The following is a 24,374-nucleotide window of genomic DNA, read 5'->3' on the forward strand; positions in this document are numbered from 1 at the left end:
AAACAGCAGCGTTGGAGTAGATGGTTGACCTTACTATCACAGGCACCTACATTGTTAATTTTATTGAACGGAATGTTCAAATTATTGAATGGATTGGATAACTGATAAGCCTATGTTAACCCGGGCCTTTCAAACATACAAAGTCAAAAGGAAATTATCTATGGGCATAAGAATATGGTATTATACAAATTTAAAGAATATTATTGATATTATGTGTATAAAAGACAGTGGATACTTAAATACTTAATAATTATCTGAACATTTACCATATATGCCATATTACCATGATTGTAAGACATATTGTTGATAGACATGTTCACTCACACCTACATTTACAGACCTATCACCTTCATTTACAATTGCAAATAAACAAACCTAAGAATGAGATTTTCATGATCCAGCCCATTTGAAAAGAACAGTAAATAAAAGGGAACTATATAATAAGTAAATATACATGTAAAATACTTAAATAGGTTTAAAAAGTGTAACTGAAGAGAATCAAAAACGCTTGGGAGCTCCAATATAACTAAAAACATGGGAAACAAATTTAGTTTTATTGATATGAAAAATCAGAACTACCATAAAGTATATAGATCATATGAAAAGATACACTAATGCCAATAAGTTGTAAAAAGGTCCGTCTCTTTGTTGAGTGTATCTTGGACATCCAGGGGGAAAAATCACAATTTCCTTCAGATTCAGACCCACAGTATAAACATCGACTTTCATCAATAAAAAAACCCAAGATAAGTAAGCTTTACTAGCTTTATTCCGTAACTGACGTAAAATGATATTTCCTTTTGCCTTAACTGAAGTGTTTGTAAGCTCTGGGTATATTTTTTTTTTTTTTTAAGTTTTGACTTTAAGATAGATAAAGTTGATGAAATTTTCTTTTCTGCATGAAGATTATTCCATAATTTACATGTAGACGGAACAAAGCTATTGTAATAAGTAGTCCGATATATTGGTAGACAGTAAACAAGAAACCCATGGGCAACATCGCTCACCTGAGTAGCAATAGGTATGATAAAATCAGCTTAACAGAGTCATAATTCAAACTATCTTGGCAATGTAGAATATTACATGTAGATCCTGTATAAGTACGAGTCCATTTTTCCCCTGGAATCCTAAACAATTGTTTATATAAAGGATGTAAACCTACATCAAACTATGAAACCCCTGTGAGGCCAAAGAATCGTCCAGGGGCCCCTTCACCTAATAATGCTTTGTGCCAACTTAAGTTATTGGCAGAGTGGTCTAGGGATTAAAAAGTCGAAAATGTAAAAAGTTTACAGACAGACAGACGGACGGATGGACAAAAAGTTATCAGAGTAGCTCAATTGAGCTTTCAGCTCAGGTGAGCTAAAAGCTAATTCGACCAAAGATTATATGCATGTTCAGTTGGAAAATATGATTGAATTAAATCTAACATATCTTGTGGTGCTAAACCATTTATAATCGTGTAGAATATAATTAGCTTATAATGTTTATCTCTTCGAGGTTGTAAGGTTTCCAAATTAAGCTCACTGTCTAAACACAACCGGATCCGATTCTCCCATTGTTGTACAATCTCTGATGAATACTGTTCAAAGTCTTCAAACGATGGTCAGCAGTTTAGCAACTATGGTATCAGCGAAGGAATCCAATCCAACCGCCCAATACAGCCTTCAGAATTATTACCAATCGACAGAGACGACTTGCTCACCTTCTACTTCGAGGAAATTCGGAACAAATCCCGAAGATCTACCCCAAATGGACCTCATTTCCCCTTTGTTAAGGAAAAACATAGTCGAAGGTAAGGATGTCAACCTCGCCTCTCTTCTCATTCCTTATTTCGAAGTTCTGCCCCTCATTTCAGAAGTCCGAAGTCACTCCATTCAATAATATAGATCGGCATGGCAGAAAAAGAACTTCATTCAATGGTCAAGAGATCTGCAACAATTTTAATTCTTCAAGACGCTGCAACCGTAGCAACTGTCCCTATCAACACGTTTGTACCCTATGCAAAGGCAAAGACCACTCAGCCGTCACATGCACCCAATCAAACAAAACCAAACCCAAAAACTCAACTCAGCCCTCCAGCACCCAAAAAGAAGATAAGTGACTATATGATCTAAAAGTGTCTCAATCTCTTATAAACATTCAACAGTTAAAACTCGAACTTAAAAACCATGAAAACTCAGAATTTGTCTCCTATATCTTGGACGGATTCACATTCGGTTTTGATACAAAAGTCAAAAAGTTAAATCTCAAAATTCAAGAATGCAAGAACTTATTATCTGCCCAACAGAACAAATCAGCAGTTGATGAACTTCTTTCTTCTGAAATCAAAAAAGGCTTCCTCTCCGGTCCATACCAGACAGCCCCTTTCCAACAGTATAGAGTTTCCCCTCTGGGAATAGCCGAAAGGAAATACTCAAAAAAGAAAAGACTCATCGTAGACCTCTCAGCTCCACACAACAATGACGCTCACCCAAGCATCAATGACTTAATAGATAAGGACGAATGCTCATTATCCTATGTCAGCATTGATGATGCCATCAAATGTATAAAGAAATTTGGAAAGGATGCATTGATGTGCAAAACGGACATATCTGACGCCTTCAAGCTCATTCCTATTCTACCATCTCAGTACCACCTGTTTTGTGTTAAATGGAGAAATCAATACTATTTCTATACTAGACTGGCTTTTGGGTGCCGTTCCAGCCCAAAAATTTTTGATCAGTTTTCTCAAGCAATTTGTTGGATTGCTGAAAATAACTATGGAATAGAGTGTATTCTTCATCTACTCGACGACTTTCTCACTATAGACCGTCCAGATTTCCCGGCAGACCGTACAATGGCTGTTCTTACCATGTTATTCAATAAGCTCAACGTTCCCCTTGCAAAAAACAAAACCATGGGTCCAGACACCGTCATGGAATACCTTGGAATTATCCTGGATTCACATCAGATGCAAGCACGTCTACCTATGGACAAAATACTTAGAATATGGGAAATGCCCGAATCCTTCAGCAATAAGAAAAGTTGTACCAAACGCGAGCTACTGCAACTCCTAGGGCACCTAAACTTTGCGTCACGTGTTATAATACCAGGAAGATCTTTCGTTTCCTACTTACTGAGCCTTGCATCATCAGTCCGCGAATTACATCACCATGTTCATCTTAACGCTGAATGTCGAGAGGACATTCTTATGTGGAAGTTATTCTTAGAACAATGGAATGGAGTTTCCTTCTTCTACGACATTGAAAGGACACCCGCCGACAGCATGCAACTATACACAGACGCATCATCAACAGTTGGATTTGGTGGTTTCTTTCAAGGACAGTGGTTCTGCGACAAATGGCCAGAAGATTTACCAAAGGAAGAAGATAAAGAAATTTCCATGGCCTTCAGAGAATTGTATCCCATTGTGATCGCTTCACTCCTATGGGGTCACCTTTGGACATCTAAGCGCATTTTGTTTTATTGTGACAACGAAGCCACAGTAAAAATCATACACAAAGGACGCTCAAAATCACTTTCTATTATGAAGTTAATGAGACAATTGACCTGGTGTTCTGCTAAATTCAATTTTTGTATCTATTCAAAACATCTTCCCGGAAAAACTAATCTCATAGCTGATGCTTTGTCTCGTTTTCAGATGGCCAAATTCAGATGCCTAGCTCCCACTGCAGACAGCCAATCTCAGCCCTGCCCTCCCATGGAGAAAGTTCTTTGGAAACTTCCAGTAGGATAAGTGCATTAATGTCAAGCTCAGTTTCATCTTCAACTCAAAGTGTCTACCATTCAGGACACCAGACATACACCAAGTTCACTCAAATGAACAATTATTCTCTAGTTGCCACTGAAGATACTCTCATGCATTTTGCGACCTACTGCCTCGATTCTTTGAACTTGTCTTATCACACCATAAAGTTATACCTGTGTGGAATTCGTTACTACCACTTATTACAAGGTATTCCTAACCCTTTCACCCTTGAAGACAAATTACCTAGACTGCAAATGCTGCTCAACGGAATTAAACGACAACAAAAGCCTCACCGACCTAGCAGAAAACCTATCACCACCGAAATTTTACACGACATGGTAAAATCACTTCAACAAGGAATTTTTACACATTATTCCGATATTCTGATGTCTACAGTGTGCGTAGTGGCCTTTTTTGGATTCCTCAGATGTGCGGAGTTCACCTGTAAATCATCATTTGACCCCGAATGCAACCTGTATTTCAGTGATCTCGCTATGCATGATAACCATGCAGTTCTTACCTTGAAACAATCGAAAACCGATCCATTTTGTAAAGGAATTGACATCAAATTATTCCGTACCAAAAGTACAGTGTGTCCAATTCAACAATTGTCAACATATTTATCCATGAGGAATTCAACCTTTGCTTGCAAATCTAACGACCCATTGTTCATCATGGAAAACGGTAATGCTCTGACCAGATCTCGATTCCTTGAAATGCTCAAACAGCTCCTACATTGTGCGGGACATTCAGAAAGTGGTATTACCGGTCACTCCTTCCGTATAGGTGCTGCCACGTCCGCAGCCAAGGCACGCATCGAAGACCACCTCATCAAATCAATGGGTCGTTGGTCTTCAGACTCGTACTTAAGATACATCAGAACAGCCGATTCTACGATTCAACACGCCCAGCTATCCATGCTTCATTCGCAGTGACTTCGTTAACATGCAAACTTGAACTTAATTCCGAAACCCTTTGCGAAGTTTCATTTATTTCTTTATTCTATTGCTAAGATTCTGGAACATCCATGTAAATAGATTCTATGCATACGTTGTTTACATGTACACATAACCATGCATGTCTCTTATCATTCTTCATCGTTTCATTTAACTTTACAATATGTGCGTAATTCATGTGTTAACCTGTATTACCATGGCATAATTTCACACTTTATGGGGTACTCAGTCACTCATGCTTCATTCCTGAGTTTTGGCCCTAATATTTCATATTTTTCCCCATTAAGTATTCATTTGCTAATTGCAATATAATTACTTGTATCATTTTAATTGCTTGTACAATTCAGTCCGTCTCAGTATTCTCGTACTGACGAAGTTCTACCTCGTAGATCTTCCAACCTTTGTCACATGCCCTGCAGGGTTCAACAACTATCGTTGTGGCGATGTCACACACATCGGGTAGCTTCTACCACGTGGATGCTTCAACCCAGCAGGTTCTTCTTTCTTAAGTGAGTGACTGAGCAAGTTTTTACTCCAGTATGTGTTGATAAGCTTGTATATATATTATTTGTAGATTTGTAGATGTTTTCTATATAAAATGTTTCTTTCTTAAACTATATCTTTTTATTCTTGAGAAATAAAAAATGATTTTAGAAGAATTAACTCTGATCCCTGTCACTGTCCTGGTTGCTTTAATTTGTACATGTTTAAGCAATTCGGAGTTTTTTTGATACAGCTGCTCAACACAACATCGCCACATTCCAATCTAGGTCTGATAAAAGCCGAATTTTAACAAGTGTTTATCTATCAATTGTATTCTTGAGTAATCTTAATATATTCAACTTTTGCATACCTTTACATATATATATCATTAATATAATTAGATCAACCATCCTCAGACTGCATATATAGATGCAAACCTACTTTTTTGAAAATTGTTTAACTTTTTTGCTGTAGAGGGTATATGTTTTTAATTTTGAGAAAATAAATTACGTCAGTTGCCCGTGTTTCTAATTTAAAGGTAAATAATGGAATTAAAAACTCAAAATAATAGATATGAATTGCTTTTTTCAAAAAGAACTATGACTCTGCATATGCAGGAAATTGCCTCTTCAATAAAGTTAATCTAGCAAGTTTATGGAAAATCATTGTTAAGTCGTAAAAAAAACATATGTGTAAATATGTTTATGATGTACATGTATATATATACCTGGTATATATGTATAATATATATAAAAAGGATTTTTAAAAAAACACATGTACCTGACGTTATATCTTAATATAAATACATATTTACCCTTTACCCAATAAAACAGTATAGAGGTTAACAGTTTTCAATTATTAGAAAAATATACAACGTCAGGTGCTTGTCGAATTGAGCTCTGTTGAATTGCCTGAAAAGTAGCGATAATGCCATCATTATAAATATCTGTGTTCCCCCTATAATCCGACCCTAAATTTTGGAGCTGGGTAGGTAGGTAGGTAAATGTTTTTTTTTCTGCCAGGGCACAATATAAAATACATTATTATTTAAAAATAAAAAAAAAATCAGTTTTTTTAATTGATTACAAAACTAAAAGAATATGACCGGTTATAAAACAAATTGTTATACTTGTACTGATGGAATGTAAAACAAATTTAATGTCAAATTCACAATTTGATAGTGTTCATCTTAAATCTAAACATGTCTGATTCAATGACTACATGAGCATGAATACATGTACATTCATTATCATTTGTATGTTGATGTACATGTAAGCCTATATTTAAATATCATTTTAATGATCCTAATGTATCTACTTTAAAGTATCGATTCATTTTTTTTTCTTTCAAAATTTGGTTTATAAAATGTTTAAAAGTATATTAAAACAATAATTTGATAGACTTAAGGTAGTGTAATAAGTGTAAATATTAATTTTGTGAAGTCATATTTAATGATTCTACAATAATACGTTACAAAAAATCACCACACTTGCAGAAAATGTCAAAAAGTATTCTTGCCCGACTCGCCTGTTTCATTCCGAAGCAAACGTTCATCTTTTTAGCTTTATTTCCATAGTATTGTAATAATAAATGGATATCATATTTTCAGTCTTAAAATTAAATGATTAATTGGACATAACAACCTAAAAAGAAATCAGCCACGTCCGCATTCGTATCGGAGTGTATGAAAATTTAAAAACTGAATCTTTCAAATACGTGCAAGATTGTACATTTAAACCGTGTAGAGTAAGTTACAGTTCAGATCATAACTCTGAGGTTGGGGTCAATTCTCAACAGGATTAATTTTCAACGTGTCGTGGTCATCAGAGTTTAGAAAAATCTTTCTCATAACGTTGAAAAACGACCCCGGGTATAAATTTCACGATTTTGGTCTCAATTTTCAACGTTGAAAAATGACCTCCCGGGTCAATATTCAACGTTGAACAATGACCCCCGGGTCAATATTCTTCGTTACACCGGCTGTACAACAGCCATGAAGATCCCTCTATCGAACAACGCAGTTACATGTAGTAGCTCTGTTTAGTTTGGTTCATCATGAAGATACCACCATTGTAGGCCCACTATTTCATAATATGCTGTGGTTATTTAAATGCATTGGTCCCTTTCATGCAAAGTTGGTGATTTTTCATGCATGTGAAATGGTGCATGTTTTATTTTTAGATGGAGATTTATAATTATTTATGCGAAGATGTGTTTAAAAAATATGCCATACATGTAATTATATTTATTGTCAAAGTGCTTTTTCATAATATGTTGTGGTTACTTTATGTGGTCTTTGGGGCAAGTTTGAAACCTAAAATTTATCGCGCATACACTTAACGTATGTATGAGACGATGGCAATGGGTTTCTGACGATGGAAATTTTTTTAGGAAATTCGTTTGTATTATAACAAATGCCGAAATTCTTTATAAAACTTATTTTGAAGCATTTCTTTTAAAAATAGGTGATGTTAATTGTACTGGAATATACAAATATACCAAAAATATACAAGGTATAAGTATACAATTATTTTTACGTACAGCACATGTATATAGCTTAAAGGTCAACACAGACCTACCTAAATTTTTTAATATACGATATTTGTTTATCTTAAAATCCCCACATGTATTTAGTGAAAAAAAAATGTAATATGTTTTACGGTGTGACCGTTGGGGCGAGCGCAGAAGGAGCCACACATATGTCATCATTGTTAAATGCAACCTGTGGAATTAACCAAACCAAAAAAAATTTGGCTTTGTCTCGAAAACTTTTACCACCGCAAGGAACCGGAAGATATCAAACTTTTATTCCAATGGTCCCTTCCTAGGCTTATACACTTAAACAAAAAACTACCACTGAGCATTAATGAAATGTTAAACAGACTTATTAAAATATTTTGATAAACACAAAGCCGGTTTTTTGTGTTTTTTTTTATCTCTTCTTTACCTTTTAATAATGATCATTGAAATCAATAAATTGTGTATCTGTGTTATTTCTCATTTTGTTCCTTGTTGTTACCGGTGTTTTAATTATTTTCCTGTGTGACATCAATTTTGTTTTTAATCTTTTTAATTTTTGTACGCTATATAAGCGTTGTAGACATATGTGCCCTCCCCCTCTTTTTAGTGTGTGATCTCCAATATTATTGAAAGGTTTGACCACATATGCAACTGTAACAAATACATGTAGATATTTTTACAGTTTAATTTTTTTCTTTTATTTATTCATTACAAAATGACGTGGCTACATGTAGATCTAATAACGATTAGACTTTTTTTTTTTTTAATAATTTTTGTCACCTACCTAACGTATACAATGATTAGATCAATATGACAATAAATTTAGCATGGAACTTGCATGTGTATTTACTGAGCAAAAAAAAAAATCATCAAAACAAAACTAATCAGCCAAAGAGTCATTTCCTTCCCCGAATTTGTCCGACAGTTTACGAAAACTGTCGAGTGCAAAAAGTTAACTATGACGTCACAGTGATCTCGCGTTTTATATCCCCGCGATATATTTAGAGGTGGATCAAGCATCTGTACTGAATGTAACGTGTAGGAAGTACTCAGTATATAGGGAGTCACCGTTAATACTGATACTGCGCTCGCTATTAACGGTGACGTCATAGGTACAGTTTTTACGTAAGCATATGTGTTGTTTACTTTAATGGTTTTAAACGGATTTTTTATTGTTAAATGAAAATGATGTATGCGATTTACAGGTAAGAATTTTCCTTAGAAACGCTTCCTGTTCCGCCATGTTGCTATGCACTGCAAAGGATCACTGGGATAGTAGAACGTTTTCACGCGGGTCCACAAAATTTTCTTTGAACAATGTGCAGATTTCAACTCGAATTTCCTCCGTTCGTACACGTTGTCTATGGAGCTCGCTACGCGAGCGGCGCTTCGCGCCGCCTCGCTGCGCTCGCTAATATGTTTTACGGTGTGACCGTTGGGGCGAGCGCAGAAGGAGTCACACATCTGTCATCATTGTTAAATGCAACCCGTGGACTTAACCAAACCAAAAAACTTTGGCTTTGTCTCGAAAACTTTTACCACCGCAAGGAACCGGAAGATATCAAACTTTTATTCCAATGGTCCCTTCCTAGGTTTATACACTTAAACCAAAAACTACCACTGAGCATTAATAAAATGTTAAACAGACTTATCAAAATATTTTGATAAACACAAAGTCGTTTTTTTTTAATCTCTTCTTTACCTTTTAATAATGATCATTAAAATCAATTAATTGTGTGTCTGTGTTATTTCTCATTTTGTTCCTTGTTGTTACCAGTGTTTTAATTTTCCTCTGTGACATCAATTTTGTTTTTTGTACGCTATATAAGCGTTGTAGATATGTGCCCTCCCCCTTTTTTTAGTGTGTGATATCCAATATTTTTGAAAGGTTTGACCACATATGCAACTTTAACAAATACATGTAGATATTTTAACAGTTTAATTTTTTTTCTTTTATTTATTCATTACAAAATGACGTGGCTACACGTAGATCTAATAATGATTAGACTTTTCTTTTTTAATAATTTTTTGTCACCTACCTAACGTATACAATGATTGGATCAATATGACAAAATATTTAGCATGGGACTTGCATGTGTATTTACTGAGCAAAAATAAAATCATCAAAACAAAACTAATCAGCCAAAGAGTCACCGTTAATAGTGAGCGCAGTATCAGTATTAACGGTGACTCCCTACTGTGTACTTCCTACACGTTACATTCAGTACAGATGCTTGATCCACCTCTAAATGTATCGCGGGAATATAAAACGCAAGATCACTGTGACGTCATACTTAACTTTTTGCGCTCGACAGTTTTCGTAAATTGTCGGACAAATTCGGGGAAGGAAATGACGTCATAGGTACAGTTTTTTACGTAAGCATATGTGTTGTTTACTTTAAAGTTTTTAAAAGGATTTTTTATTGTTAAATGAAAATGATGTATGCGATGTAGAGGTAAGAATTTTCCGTAGAAACGCTTTCTGTTCCGCCATGTTGCTATGCACCGCAAAGGATCACTGGGATAGTAGAACGTTTTCACGCGGGTCCACAAAATTTTCTTTGAACAATGTGCAGATTTCAACTCGAATTTCCTCCGTTCGTACACGTCGTCTATGGAGCTCGCTTCGCGAGCTGCGCTTCGCGTCGCCTCGCTGCGCTCGCTATTAGGATGTTTCTCTATATTTTTTTATATAAAGCTCTTTTTCTAAACATATGCGTCGGAACGGGGGGAGGGGGGGGGGGGTGGTGACTATTCTACCAGAGTAACTGGATATTACACCCCAGGATTGCCGAAGGGAAACGATGTACCGTACCCGTCCGATGCATGCCGATTGCCTGCCGAATGTCGTCTGCTATTATAGTGCCGCATGCTGGTGCGTTTTCGTCGACGATAGACTAGACAATCAGGATTAAAATCAAAAAGTCGAATACCATGAACATTTTTCAAGTCATAAGGTAAGTAAATTGACTGATTGATGATTGTTGTTGTACATCTTATTTATTATAGGCCTAATATGTAAACGGTGTGACCGTTGGTCCGAGCGCAGATTTAACACAGTGCAGTTTGATTTTTGTAGAATAAAATTTATTTGAAACGCACACAGTAGGATCCGCCTGGTTGCCTACTCAAATCATTAGCCAAAGTTTTACTAAACGTCGCGTGCTCAGTCTACATTGTGACGTCATATTTCAGACATAAACGTTCAAGTTTTGTCTTCGGAAATAGCCGAAGAGAGTAACGTTATTCCGAACTATTTTTTATTTCTTCTTTCATTGTTTATCAATTTAAATCATATGAATGCCGCTGTAATAAAATTAAATACTTTATTCGGTATCTAAAAGATCAGTTCCTTGACCTTAATGTTTTTATTTTCCATCTGATAATTTGATAAGACATACATAGAACATGTCGTGTTTCTTGATTGAAGCACTATTGAAAATTATCTGGTTTCCTTTTTAATTTCTTTTAATTCGAATTACCTTCTATTGAAACACTGGAACTTATTTAATCGAGTTTAGGGGCAACAAACATCGATAAGTAGTGATCAATCAATGATCGAACTAACTTTTTAAAAACAAAATGGCTGCCAAGATGGCGGCGCCCAGGGCTGGAAGAAATTTTTTTTGGCCTTAGTACCCCTGATTCAACTCTCATTTTTCACTGATTTTCTTATATATACGTGTTACCATTAATCCTCGCTTCGCGAGGCGGGCTTCGCCCGCCTCTCGCTGCGCTCGGTAATATGTAAACGGTGTGACCGTTGGACCGAGCGCAGATATAACACATATGCAGTTTGATTTCTTGTAGATCAAAATTTATTTGAACGCACTCAGTAAGATCCGCCTGGTTGCCTACTCAAATCATTAGCTATAGTTTAAGTAAACGTCGCGTGCTCAGTCTACATTATGACGTCATGTTTCAGACGTAAAACATACACGTTTTGTCTTCGGAAATAGCCGAAGAGAGTAACGTTATTCCGAACTTTTTTAAAATTTCTTCTTTCATTGTTTATCAATTTAATTCAAATAAATAACGCGGTAATAAAATCGAATACTTTATTCAGTATCTAAAAGTTCAGTTCTTGATGGTAATGTTTTTATTTTCCATCTGATAATTTGATAAGATATACATAGAACTAGTCGTGTTTCTTGATTGAAGCACTTTTGAAGCTTATCTGGTGTCCTCTTTTATTTCTTTTAATTCAAATTACCTATTATTGAAACACTAGAAAATTTTAATCGAGTTTAGGGGCAATAAACATCGGACAAGTACCAGTCAATCAATGATCGAACTAACTTTTAAAAAACAAAATGGCTGCCAATATGGCGGCGCCCAGGGCTGGAAGAAATTTTTTTTGGCCTTAGTACCCCTGATTCAACTTTCATTTTTCACTGATTTTCTTATATATACGTGTTACCATTAATCCTCGCTTCGCGAGGCGGGCTTCGCCCGCCTCTCGCTGCGCTCGGTATAAAAACGATGTAAAGTACATACATACACCGGGTGACCCTATAGTAACGTTTGGCTTAGCTGAATTCACAGGTATATTAAACAGTTAGGCTATGGTTGTCAGGTTTTGTTTTGTACTATATATACTGTATATAGGATTTATAACTTTACTTAACTACAATTCGTTTCTCTTTGCGGGTTCAACCCAAAGGTCAAAAATCAACTTTCCCCTTCTTTTAGTATGCAACCAAATATTTGGTTGTCCTGTGACGAAATTTCTCTGAATTAAATTTATTCCTTCGATCTGTGGATTTCCCCATCTTGGGGCAATCAAAATACACAAAGGAAACGGACTTTTAACTATAAATGACAAACCTCTAAACTACAAAGTCAATACTGAATAGACAGTGCTTTGTAGTTTAGAGGTTTGTCTATGGGTTCTCCCCCAAAGATGGCGACCAAGGGGCATAACTTTTGTAAAGTGTGGATTGAACTATAGTATTCAGAATCTAACGTATCCTTGTGTACCCATATTTCAACAGTCTGTCTTCATCTATGGTCTTCTTCACAAATGAAATGAGCAATAATTTTGAAATCTAAGACGTTTATCGTGAATATCAAGTGATCAAATGTTGCATTTTATATATAGAGAATAATACATACCCTTTTCCATATCACAGCTTGTATCAGCCTGAGACTCCAATATTCGGCCCGAGGGTTGATATTGGTCGAGGGCTGATACAAGCTGTGATATGGAAAAGGGTATTTATTATTATATTTATTACATACTTAGTAATAAATTTAAAAAGAAAACCCATCAACTTGAACAAATTGATTATTCATATCATTTGAAAAAAGTCTGGACATGTACATATGAGTTCTTCTTGTTTTAACAAACATGAAGCTACAGAACGGAATTTCATCAGGTTTTAAAAGTTGACTGCTTTAAAACATTTGCTAGCATTTGAAGTTTTCAACTGCATTTAAAAATGTCGACTGTAACTGAAAATGTTTTATTTTTCGTTTGTAAACATGCAAAAATGCCGAAGCGAAAAAAGGCAGAGGAGTTACGCAAGGGGTGTGATACGGATCCGTATCAGCCCTGGAGGGCTGATAACCTGTATCAGCCCCGGAGGCCGATACGGATTTTGTGATGTCATCTGTATCATCTGTATGCAAAAAACCTGTATTTATTACTAAGTATGTAATAGATAAGCTGATCACCTTTTTACATTTCGTTTCTTCCATCTACAAAGTATAAATTTATTCACTAACAAACCTACATGTAACAAAGTAATTAGTGCAGCAATCTCTATGCTATAGGACCTAAATTCGATGCTTTGACTTTTATAATGATATTTATATAAGATCATATCATTAGGCCTATTTATAGAAATATACATTGGGGATACTCAGCTCATTTGAGGTTCCCTATGGCTATGGATGATGCTTTTAAATGGCAACTTTCCAATGAATTATATTTACACGAGTACATCCACCAAGTAAAATTCCCTATATATATTTCATACGGAAATTAATTGTAATTCAATGCTATATATAGAAACCGAGAGGACTTGAAATCTACCCGATCCAGGCGAGTTCTAGCCAATTTATCATCGAAACCGTCAACAGCAAAAAAAAAAACCCAAACTTTAATAATTACACAATCTTAGGATAGTTTAGCATAAGTTTCAAATTTCCTGGACCAATGGTTTTTGAAAAGAAAATTTATGAAGTCTTTTCTCTATTTATTTCTATGCAAAACATAAATCCCATTTACCCCTGGGAATATTGAGTTCTCTCCCTCAGGATTTGTTTATACATTTGTATATACAAGTTTCAAGGCTCATCTACATATTGTCACTGGTTTATGGAGATACATGTAGGCACCAGCAGCTACAATGATGCTTATGATATTTATTATTTAAAAAATGACAACAAACTTGTTATAAAAAGTTTTATTGCACACGTGCATAACACCGAGATAAACTGAATGTAGAAAGTAACCAACATAAAATGATACTATAATGCTTATATTTGATGGGAAAAAAAACTAACAACAAAAAATCAATTCCCTAGAAACATGCAGCAAATCAATTTTATCTTTAGAAATATGGTGCTTTAGTTACCCCCCCCCCCCCTCCCTTCAAATAATAATCCCCAAACTCAAGCAAACCAATTTCATCTCCAAAAGCAGTGGTTTACTTATCTAATACATAATCATATATAAGAAAATAAATGCTTATATTTGGTTAACCATGTTCCAATGATTTCCAAACAGAACATCCCAAGATTTTTCACACTGTGCATTTTAAAGTTGTAGTTATAGTCCATGGAATAACTTAATGTAAACAAAATAATTTACACCAAAAACTGTCAACCTTTAAAGCTATGTTGAATAGCTACATGTAGTAAACTTTTAAAATCCTCTATACATATTCAAGCACATATTGATCATTTCTATCTTACGTCAGTGTATTTGATCAACATGATTCAGGTGCCATATTTTTTTCAACAAGTTCAGAGAACATACCCTTTGTTACAATTCCACGCTGCACATTAAAGTAGAAATAAAAGCAAAATATGGCATTGTTGCTATAAATAAAACAACTCACTATGATTGTACAGTCAAAGCTTGAGAAGAATTATTTTTTTTATTTTTTAAGTAAGCTTTAATGGTTTGTTTATACATGTATGCAGATTAAAGCTAAGCTTCATCACAGGTATTTATTATGCAGTAGAACAAAATACCAGTATAAATTCTCATTCACTTGGTATTTACTTGAATATCCAAATTATATAGATTTTATTTGTGAAATTATATCAGTATCACAACATTTAAAAAATATATGAAAGATAACAAATTATAAACTACAAAACACAATGTACTTCAAAACAAAACAAAGTCGCAAGCTATAAATAATCTATAAACATTGGCACAGTTTAATTAACTATCACATTTAACGTTTGGACCCAATAAATTACCATTTCTTTGAAATGTATGGTTATCTTTAAGATATATAATTTCTTTTATATGCATATCAGTCAGTCATTTCTTACTATCTTTTGCCACAAAAATCAACCATATTTATACAAATACCATCAATTAACACAGTTTATATATTATCAGCTTTTCCTTTTACTTTCTTCCTTTCACTTTCATTTGTCTATATTCACTCCTTTATATAAAATTGTCTATTATCTTCTTTCACTTTGTTTGACTGTGAAAAGAGCATACAAAAACAGCCAGGTATCCACTGCTTGGTTGTTAAGAATGGCGGTAAAACCCGCTCCTTCATTTGGAATTCTCTCTATAATTTCATTCGTCCATCCTGGGTAATTGAGGTCAAGGTCATACTGTGGGGCAGAAATATATCCCAGGAGTGTGTCCTGCAATCTGCATTAATTGAATTTTTTTTTAGTGTTTCACATAGGGTTTCATTGCCAAAAGGCAAACCTACATATAAATTTGTATGACTATTTATTGCACTTATTTTGCATTGTAAAAAATTTGCATCATATTGATCATCAAATCAGGCTGTAATCTTAAAGTAAAGAGAACAGAATATATTTAAACACTGACTTCTGGTACTTGACACAAATCTATCAAATAGTTTTTATAAGATACTGTGGAATCATTAGATTTCGTGGTGGCTCAATTTTCATGGAATTCATGGGTACCTTTCATCCATGAATTTGCATACTCCAAGAATTACTAAATTATGATTATTAAGTCATATTCCGGTATTTCTCGATAAAATACTAAATTACGCCCCCACGAACCTGTAAAATTTAAACAATCCACAAAAATTGGCCCTCATGAATTTTAATGATTCCACAGTATGCCACCATGCAGTGTCAGGCAGTTTTGAAGACAAACCTTTCTTAAGAATATCACAAAATGTTCAATCTACATGCAGTCTTAATTAGCTTACGGAAGTTTGGTCATGTCGACATCATCATCATCGGTTCCTTTAGGAACTGTTATAGTCAGCATAATGCACTCAAACAGGATCTCCAGCAGTAGGTCCAGTCTCTCCAGGGAGATATCTTCACACAGGGACGTGATCATATCTCTCTGTGCAGCATTAAGCTCTTCCCTCAGTTCTGTCACTACACCTTCAAATGCATCCTTGGAGAAAAAATGCAACATATAAAAGAAAATACAAACATTAAAAGAATTTTTGGGAACCAAAACTTACTTACACAATCTTATTTATGGTAAAGACTACATTCATGTTTATATAGTTGGTTTCATGGGAACAAATTATTAAATTTTATAAAGTTCTACCTATTTAATTTTTGTGTTATTTTAACCCAAAAGCTGTGGGCAAAGATTTTGGTGCAAAAACTTTGGGGTAAGCAGAGACATGAATAACTCTTATTTATGTCTCTGGTGTAAGACATCAACTATGAATCAGATTAAAGGGCACGATTGTATTATTGTAATATTTGTAATGTATTGCGAGCACTGGCGGCATGTATACACGGAGAAGGTGATTGTACCGCTCTGATTACTGTGTAAACAATTTATATTAATTTTAAATGGCCGTTTAAATACAATTATCTTGCAACTGATTATGCGCAAAACATTTTCTGATAAATTTGCCCAACTAAAACAATAATATTCATTGACAACTGTTTAAGAAATGTGTTAAACAAACAGAAGTGGCGTTTCTGTATAAAGACTATGCACATAATTATGATAACCAAATTGAATGTTTTACATGAACCTGTTAAAAAAAAGCATAAAAATTCCATTTGGGTGCATACGCATGTCACAAAGAAATTTTCTAGATAAAAAAGTATTATTTTTGGCAAATTACGGTACATCACATTTTGCCTATATCATACAGATAGACAATCAACTGACTTCTTTGTGTGAGGCTTGTCTTCGGGTTTTCTCCATGGCCAGAGTTATCCACAGAGACTGGGCATGCTTGCATTGACATGAGGACCTTGCCTGAAAAAGAATGCACTCAATTAAGTTAAGTTATTAATACTCTGCTTCAGTTACAGTAGAATCATCAGATGCACTGCGTAAAGTTAATAATTAAATACTCTGCCTAAAATGGTACATGCTAAAGTTAAGATGATAAGAAAACAATGCATGAAGTAGAGAACAATTATCTGATGCAGTTACTACATCTAAGTGTACATTGTGCATAGCAATATGTGCAATGAACAACAGAATATGGAACCTTTTGACTGGGGAAGGGATTTTCCATCTTGAGGGTTTGTGTCATGAATTTTTCTAAGAACATATTGGAGTCTCCTTTCACAGACTTCAGGAAGCTGATGGTGATTTCTAGCTTGTCCAAGGTCTCACAAATGTCAGGGTAAGTTCTGGTCTCCTCACAGATCTGATTGGCTACAACAGGGGTCAAAGGTTCCTACAATACACCCAAACCAATAACAGTGAAGCACTTGCAAATGTACCCCTGAAGAGATTCCTAGTCTCTCTACTCTGTTTTATTAGAAACCAGTTGAATAAAATATTCACCTGTTTGATTTTCTGTCGGAGATCTCTAAACACCACAGCATTAGTTGTCTCTGATCTGTATGTCATCATCTCAAACTGCAAAGACAATAATATTACACTTGTTAAAACTGATTCAACACTTAAGAATTGAACGGGGTTTGTTTTTTTACATGTATATCATTTGTCCCATAGCACACCCAGTTGTGCAGACAAATTGAATACCATACGATAGCACGATATGATAATTTGCCTGCACAGTCTGGCGTGTTATAAGACTATCAAACTAAATCTAAGACTAATTATTCAAAAATAGGCATTCATGATCTTTGCTTACATTTATATTTTGATGTTTATTTGTATGAAATATTTTTGTATCATCATATTAAAGCCATTGTATACACTCAAGAGGAAATATACACTAACTGTATATATACGTAGATGAGCAGCATCTCGCAAACATTATTATGGTATATTCTGTGAAGAAGTTTGTATACTTCATTTATCAATATGACTCTTAACCTCTGTGTTAGTGACACGTACCTCATACACTGGCATCTCAATGACTGACTTGGAAAACAGGAATCGGTCCATGAGCTGGCGCTCTAAGTCCCCAAAGTTGTAGTCTATCTTGGTGCCCTTGCCCACCTGGAATGTGTAGTGACAGTTGGCCATCACCATGGGGAGGATGTCCCTCTCAGGGTGGTAGCTGATCAGGTGAGCCGGGGTCACGTCCCTCAACTGGACCTTGGGGAGCTCTGTGTACCTGTCAATCAAAGTCAATTATGTGTATAACCCATTATTGTTGTCTGTCATTAATTCAGAAAAACTTTATTTACAATAAAGTATACTATATAAATCAAAAGAAATCTGAATAAAACACTCCCAAATAACAATAACAGAAAAATTGCAGTCGGTCACTTACTTAAATTTTGGCACCAAACTTATCACTGAAACATGGATACATTGAACTTACTTGAGCTTCTTCACCTTGCAGTACTCCTGCAGGAAGTTGTTTTGTTTCTTCAGTAGATAGTACAGTAGACCATAGGCACAGAGCCCACTGTCCCTGAAAGTGGGCAGCATCACAGACACTGGGTGGGCATCAGTGATGGGCTTCTGGCAGAACTCCTTGGGAATCTTGTTTAATCCCTCCAAGGTTGGAAAGGCTTTAGTTGTAAAGCAAACAAAATATGGAGATGAAATTTTTTGTAATTGGGAAATTTTGTTTGAGAGGTTGAAAAAGATTTTCAATAAATTGCAATATGCTTAAAATGATGGGTCAATATTTGTTGCCTCAGAGCATTTCACAAAAATTTAGTACATTTACTGGTATTTAAATTGCTGACCACTGCAAATCAGACTGTGTCTTCCATAACTGGTTGCATAGGAAGGAAGATAACATTACATGTACATTTGCAAACAATTTGTTTGACGTAATAGCATAGATATATCTTGTATTAATCCTGACAATTATTAACTTACTATGAATATTATATGCTCACTTAATTGGCTCAATATCTCAGTTTTGCTTTTTCTTACAGATTGAGGTACATACAGACAGACATTATAATGTCAATCTACCCAAGTGTAGTATAGTTAAATTGACTGTTTGCTATAATTCCCGAACGATAAGACTTGAGAATATCTAGAGACTTACGATATGTCAGGAGCTTGTTTTTCACACACTGCCAGGCCAAAATGAAGTCATTCACCAAATTCTTCACCTCCTCTGATCGGCCCTCTGCAATGAACAAGAGCATGTTTAATTTTAAAGTAAAAGTTCCCTTGTGAATGAGTACATCCCTTTCATATTGGCATGAAACTAGAGTTAAACCCTGCCACACCTTCATTAATATGTGACTTTGACCTTGAACATCTTATTGGTGGTGAGCAGTATATGTGCAACATACGTGCCTGGTACAAGTTCTGTTTTTATACATGATACTGATCTCTGTGCAAAATAATTTTAAAACATTTGGTGCTTTATTTAACATAATGTAAAGAAACAAAATAGTCATTCTGATGATGTGACCTTGACGTTTGTCAAATGACCTTTGCATAGCTTCATGACACAATCTCAGTTCATGAACAACATACAGTCAAAGTATAAGCTTCAGTCTGATGTTTCTTCTGTAAACTCTAATGGACAGAACACATGTTCAAATATACAGACATGACCACTCTCATAAAATTACTGTATCTCAGTTTTTTCCATGTTACTTTTTTCAAATCACAGTTGTAAATGATTCTGCCCAATTAAAAGGGTTCCTTAGAAAACTTTGTTTGTGGGGATAGTTGTGTCAGTCTTCATTATTATGACTCAATAAGAGCAGAAGAGACATAGTTACCATTTTCATACTCCTCAATCATATCCCCTATAGTCATTGTTAAAGCCTCCCCTCTGTCCAACTTTCTCTGGAATCTCTGAATCAGCAATTTCTGGAGTTTCATGATGCTGGGTACAAGGCGAATAGCTCGTAGCTGCTTCTCCTATTTTTAAGAAATAATTATTTTAAAATTGTCAGATTCCTGTGTCAACAAGGAGCAAGATGAAGACTTGTCTAAATTAATGCATGGAATGGAGAAACTTTGAACAATTCTGACCTCTTGTAGAAACATGAGCAACACTTTGTGGGTGGGAGCCTGGACCTGCACGGTGTGTAGGAGGTGGTCCATGGTGATCTGGGACCTGTAACGCCACACAGCCGCCACATTGTGGAGGCTGTTGGGAGAGGAACACTCAGATGGAACGTTTATCTCAAATAACAGGCACAGCAGTGGGTCAGACCCTGTCAAATTCAGCAGTTTTATCTCATTATGTTCTACATTGATGTGTCAACCCTTTTAGAAGTACTAGTAAGTACATGTATGCATTTTTCATAATATTTATGAAGTTTGAAAATGTCAAAATGACATACCTAATCTCTGATCATTGGCAAGCTTTTCATTTAGAGACTTCAGATCTTTTGTCATCTCCTTATGAAATACATAAAATAAAGAACCATGAAAGACTGAAAGGAAATATAATATTAAACTTCATAAAAAAATGATTGGAAATAAAGCAGTATTTAAGGTATGTGAGTAAATCTTCACAGAGCTATGTAAGAAATATTGAACTTATACCTTAAGAACAGGTGACAAAATGGTTTTTGCAAAGTCTTCTTCCCATTTCTGTCTAGCAGCCTTGTTGGCCAAAACACACATTTCTTGGTTCAGCTGACCACCTGAAATGTGAAAATAATTATGAACGAGAGAGAGAGAGAGAGAGAGAGAGAGAGAGAGAGAGAGAGAGCAAGCAAGCATTTTACAACAAGACACTGTATATATATATTTTTTATTTTAAATTTAATATTTGATCCATTCCATACAAACATGGCCCCCTGATTTTACCTCTGTGTTTTCTCATCATGTCTCTGCAGATACTGTGTATAAGGATATAAACATCGTCCACACTCCTCCCTACGGCTCTCTGAATGGTCAGCAGGTCTTTCTCTATGTGAGCCCACAAAAAGGGCAGCACATTGTCAGCATCAAGGTCTGGCTTTATCAGACTTTGGATAGCCTAAAAACAAATGCATGTATGATTGAATACTGTACTCTAAGTCATTTGGATGGCCTGAAGCAATCAAAACAAAACAAAATTATTCATGTGGAATTTATTTTATTGAATGCTAAAATAGTTTTAAAAGAGGCATTATAAAATTAAAAGACTCAGTGAAAAACTTGGAACCTATGGTTGTTTATGTAAAAAATTACAGAATCTGATGTATACTGTTTACATCTATGACTTTTAAATTTGAATGTTTTATTGTTTGCAATCTTCAGGAACCTGACCTGTTGATTGATATTGGCACCTAGATACATGGCCATGTGAGTGAAGAGTCGTACAATGGCACACTCAATGGGAGAGAGTCCTCTCTCAGGGCTGGCATCTGGTTGTCTCCCCTCCACCCGACCCAACACATGTCCTGTAGCAGTCTGGTCTAGCCTGAAACCCCGACATGATGGTTAAAGGGGCATGGTCACAAGTTTGGTCAAAGTTTATTTTTTTGTTTTTATTATTTGCAATGATTTAGGAATGCATTACTAATAATCAAATGAAATTTGGGTGCCAGTCGTTGAGTTTTAAGCAAGATACAGGGCTTACAATTCTTCGTCATGTAAACATGGCTCCTGCCCTGTTTTTGTTTACATAGGTTCAATATACCAGTAAAAAATCTGTTTAAAGCTGGTTTGTCCATCTTATTATTCATTTTAAGCATAAATAAACAGTTCCTAATGATTAACACATTCATTTTAGGTCTAAAACTGGAATTTTCACTTCAACATTCAAAATGTAAACAAACACTTTGTTGTCATAGCAAAGAATTGTAAGCTCTGTAACTCGCTTATGACTCATCAAAGGACACTCAAATTTTGGTTGCCTATTAAAAATGCCTTACTGAAGCATTCTAAACATTAAAATCGACCATAATTGTGACCATGCCCCTTTAAGATTAAAAGAAGAAATTTTTTTTTTGCTTTTTATAATTACTCCCTTCTATCCATAAAATAATATTACACAAACTTACCCATCATGCAACTGATTGTTGGCTAAAAGTTGATGACGTTCACCCCCAATATCTGCACCACAATCTTTACAACGCCCGCGATAATATGGACGACCACACTACAATTCACAATTAATGACAATCAGTGAGTTGCTGGGCCTTAAATTAAAGACTTTAAATTTTTTGTTCTTTTACTTACATTTCCAATCACATATGGATGACCATTGGGACAACCTATGGAGAAACAGAAATATTTCAGACTTGATTGCATGGGCTCATCTTTTTTAAGCTCACTTGAACTGAGTTTTTCTTATCAAAATGTATCTGATGACAATTGTCTTCAATGTTCACAATACAGTAAAACTTGGCTATAGCGAAGTCCTAGGGACCAATGAATTTACTTCGTTACATCTGTAATTCGTTATAACCATATAACAAATTCTTAATAATACCTATTCACTAAATACATATTTTCATTTAACTGTAAAGAAATTTGTTATAAAAGTGTTTAATTTCTTTATTATTCACCTCTATGGGACTCAAAATCAGTTCACTACATCCATAAATTTATGGTTTAAAAAGTTTGTATTACGATTTAACATTATAGTTTAAATAAATTTATTTTCACATATATTCTTCATTTTACAATCCGATTATTAAAGGTATCAAAAGAATGTATTTTCATTCTAAGCCTCAATTAGCAAAAATTCTAGTCTTGGGCAAAAAACATAATAAATAATATCAAAACTTAACTTACGATAAAATACTGGATTTTCATCACCTCCCCGTCTGGCTGCCAACAGAGCTTCCTTTATTTCAGCAACATCATCTTGTGGCATAGTTGGTAGAAAGGAGTTCTATGGTTCAAAGAGATGTATACATTGCTAATTAGTTAAATCATGGTGATGTATCATAGAAATTTCAGTATTATTCCTAATTTGTATTTCAAAATGGACTTTTGATATAACTTGCATTTCCCAACTTTTAAGTGTACTAATTTTCTAGAATAGTTCAAAACCCTTAATTTAGTAAATACATATATCACTGACTGAACAGGATTCCCCGTCCACCCACCTGCATGTCCCCTGGCTGCTGGACCAGTCTGTTGAGTGGTTCCACCAGTGTCCTCTCCTCTGGGATCTCCAGCAGGGTGATGAAGAAATGGTTCAGTAGACACACAGTACTCTGGTGGCCCAGGTCCATCCCCTCCTGTACAGTCAGCTGGGGGTTCCTCCTCCATACAGCATTTCTACACAGTGCAGCAGGCAGATCATCCTGACAGAATTCAAATACAAATCAATATGTAAAAATTAAACACAATCTAATTATACGCACTCAATTAATTATATTCTTTATCAATACTTGATGCAAAAAAAGGGGGGGGGGGGCAATTCATACCTGATTGGAAAACAGTGGATGCTGAGCCAAGAGCTGATGCAATTGTTCAACCGCCTGTAAAATAAAGCCTCTTTGAAACACATTCAATGTGAAAACCAGTACTTTTTCAAGCAGGAAAACATATACTTTTGACAGCATGTCATGTTCACTTCTTTCTCAATGAGGACATTTTGACAAATAATTATGCGATGATATTTATATATAAGATAAACATTAGTTATATTCGAAAATCAGTTTTTTCCATGATACTTTCGTCAAAAAATGATTGTAATTAAAAATCAAATTATGTACTAACAGCTGGAGTGACTCTTCTTTTGTTTTCAGGATACAAATAAGACATAGTTATTTCTCTCATCACAGCTAGAAGGACCAGGGTTCTCTTCTGATAATCTGGTAGCTGAACAGCCTGATAAAGGAATTAGTAGCTGTTGTAATCATGGGAAAATTCATAATGTGGATGGCTAATATTGCTGAGATTATAACAACATGTATGTTATTTAAAACAATATCTGGCTCTAGAGACCTGGATAGCTGCATCAAAGATGTCCATGTTCTGTCCTAGAGCTGCCTGTGTCAGCTTTTCTCTCAGCTCCTTGTACTGGTCCCCACATACGATGAATCGGTCACTGCACTCAACAATCTGACAAAACACAATACACTCATATAGAACTTTCCTTGTATTTACTTTATTTATTGAATTTACTGCACCTTATTGATCTTAAAATTAACACAGAATTCTTGGTAATGATTGATGGAAAACTGATCATCAATTAACATAGACT

General features: G+C 35.1%; 2 protein-coding genes across 2 annotated transcripts in view; one reads left to right on the plus strand and one right to left on the minus strand.

The window, feature by feature from the left end:
- The first annotated feature begins 1,558 nt into the window (after positions 1-1,558).
- On the plus strand, positions 1,559-4,811 carry LOC128184749 (uncharacterized). The gene is made up of 2 exons (XM_052854331.1): positions 1,559-1,795; positions 3,644-4,811. Exons 1-2 carry the CDS (start codon positions 1,576-1,578, stop codon positions 4,684-4,686), a joined length of 1,263 nt encoding a protein of 420 aa, XP_052710291.1. The 5' UTR covers positions 1,559-1,575; the 3' UTR covers positions 4,687-4,811.
- A 9,291-nt stretch (positions 4,812-14,102) lies between these two features.
- Positions 14,103-24,374, minus strand: part of LOC128182983 (E3 ubiquitin-protein ligase rnf213-alpha-like) — an 82,678-nt gene continuing 72,406 nt past the window's right edge. The window contains exons 67-87 of the mRNA XM_052851766.1: positions 24,116-24,232; positions 23,888-23,998; positions 23,593-23,646; positions 23,269-23,469; positions 22,952-23,051; positions 22,394-22,428; positions 22,216-22,313; positions 21,479-21,632; positions 21,035-21,206; positions 20,768-20,868; positions 20,563-20,620; positions 20,249-20,433; positions 19,993-20,134; positions 19,302-19,385; positions 18,618-18,810; positions 18,185-18,407; positions 17,666-17,740; positions 17,364-17,555; positions 17,036-17,125; positions 16,098-16,294; positions 14,103-15,559 (exon numbers count right to left, since the gene is read on the minus strand). Coding sequence (XP_052707726.1) covers positions 15,361-15,559; positions 16,098-16,294; positions 17,036-17,125; positions 17,364-17,555; positions 17,666-17,740; positions 18,185-18,407; positions 18,618-18,810; positions 19,302-19,385; positions 19,993-20,134; positions 20,249-20,433; positions 20,563-20,620; positions 20,768-20,868; positions 21,035-21,206; positions 21,479-21,632; positions 22,216-22,313; positions 22,394-22,428; positions 22,952-23,051; positions 23,269-23,469; positions 23,593-23,646; positions 23,888-23,998; positions 24,116-24,232 — 2,781 coding nt within the window. The 3' untranslated portion in view covers positions 14,103-15,360. The remainder of the gene's footprint in view (positions 15,560-16,097; positions 16,295-17,035; positions 17,126-17,363; positions 17,556-17,665; positions 17,741-18,184; positions 18,408-18,617; positions 18,811-19,301; positions 19,386-19,992; positions 20,135-20,248; positions 20,434-20,562; positions 20,621-20,767; positions 20,869-21,034; positions 21,207-21,478; positions 21,633-22,215; positions 22,314-22,393; positions 22,429-22,951; positions 23,052-23,268; positions 23,470-23,592; positions 23,647-23,887; positions 23,999-24,115; positions 24,233-24,374) is intronic.

Source organism: Crassostrea angulata, chromosome 5, assembly GCF_025612915.1.
Source record: "Crassostrea angulata isolate pt1a10 chromosome 5, ASM2561291v2, whole genome shotgun sequence".
Lineage (NCBI taxonomy): Eukaryota > Metazoa > Mollusca > Bivalvia > Ostreida > Ostreidae > Magallana > Magallana angulata.

Bases quoted from the DNA above. Each gene is read 5' to 3' on its own strand.
- LOC128184749 (XM_052854331.1), top strand. From the start codon at position 1,576: ATGAATACTGTTCAAAGTCTTCAAACGATGGTCAGCAGTTTAGCAACT. The intron at 1,796-3,643 runs GTAAGGATGTCA...TCTCGTTTTCAG, and splicing joins AAGGAAAAACATAGTCGAAG to ATGGCCAAATTCAGATGCCT.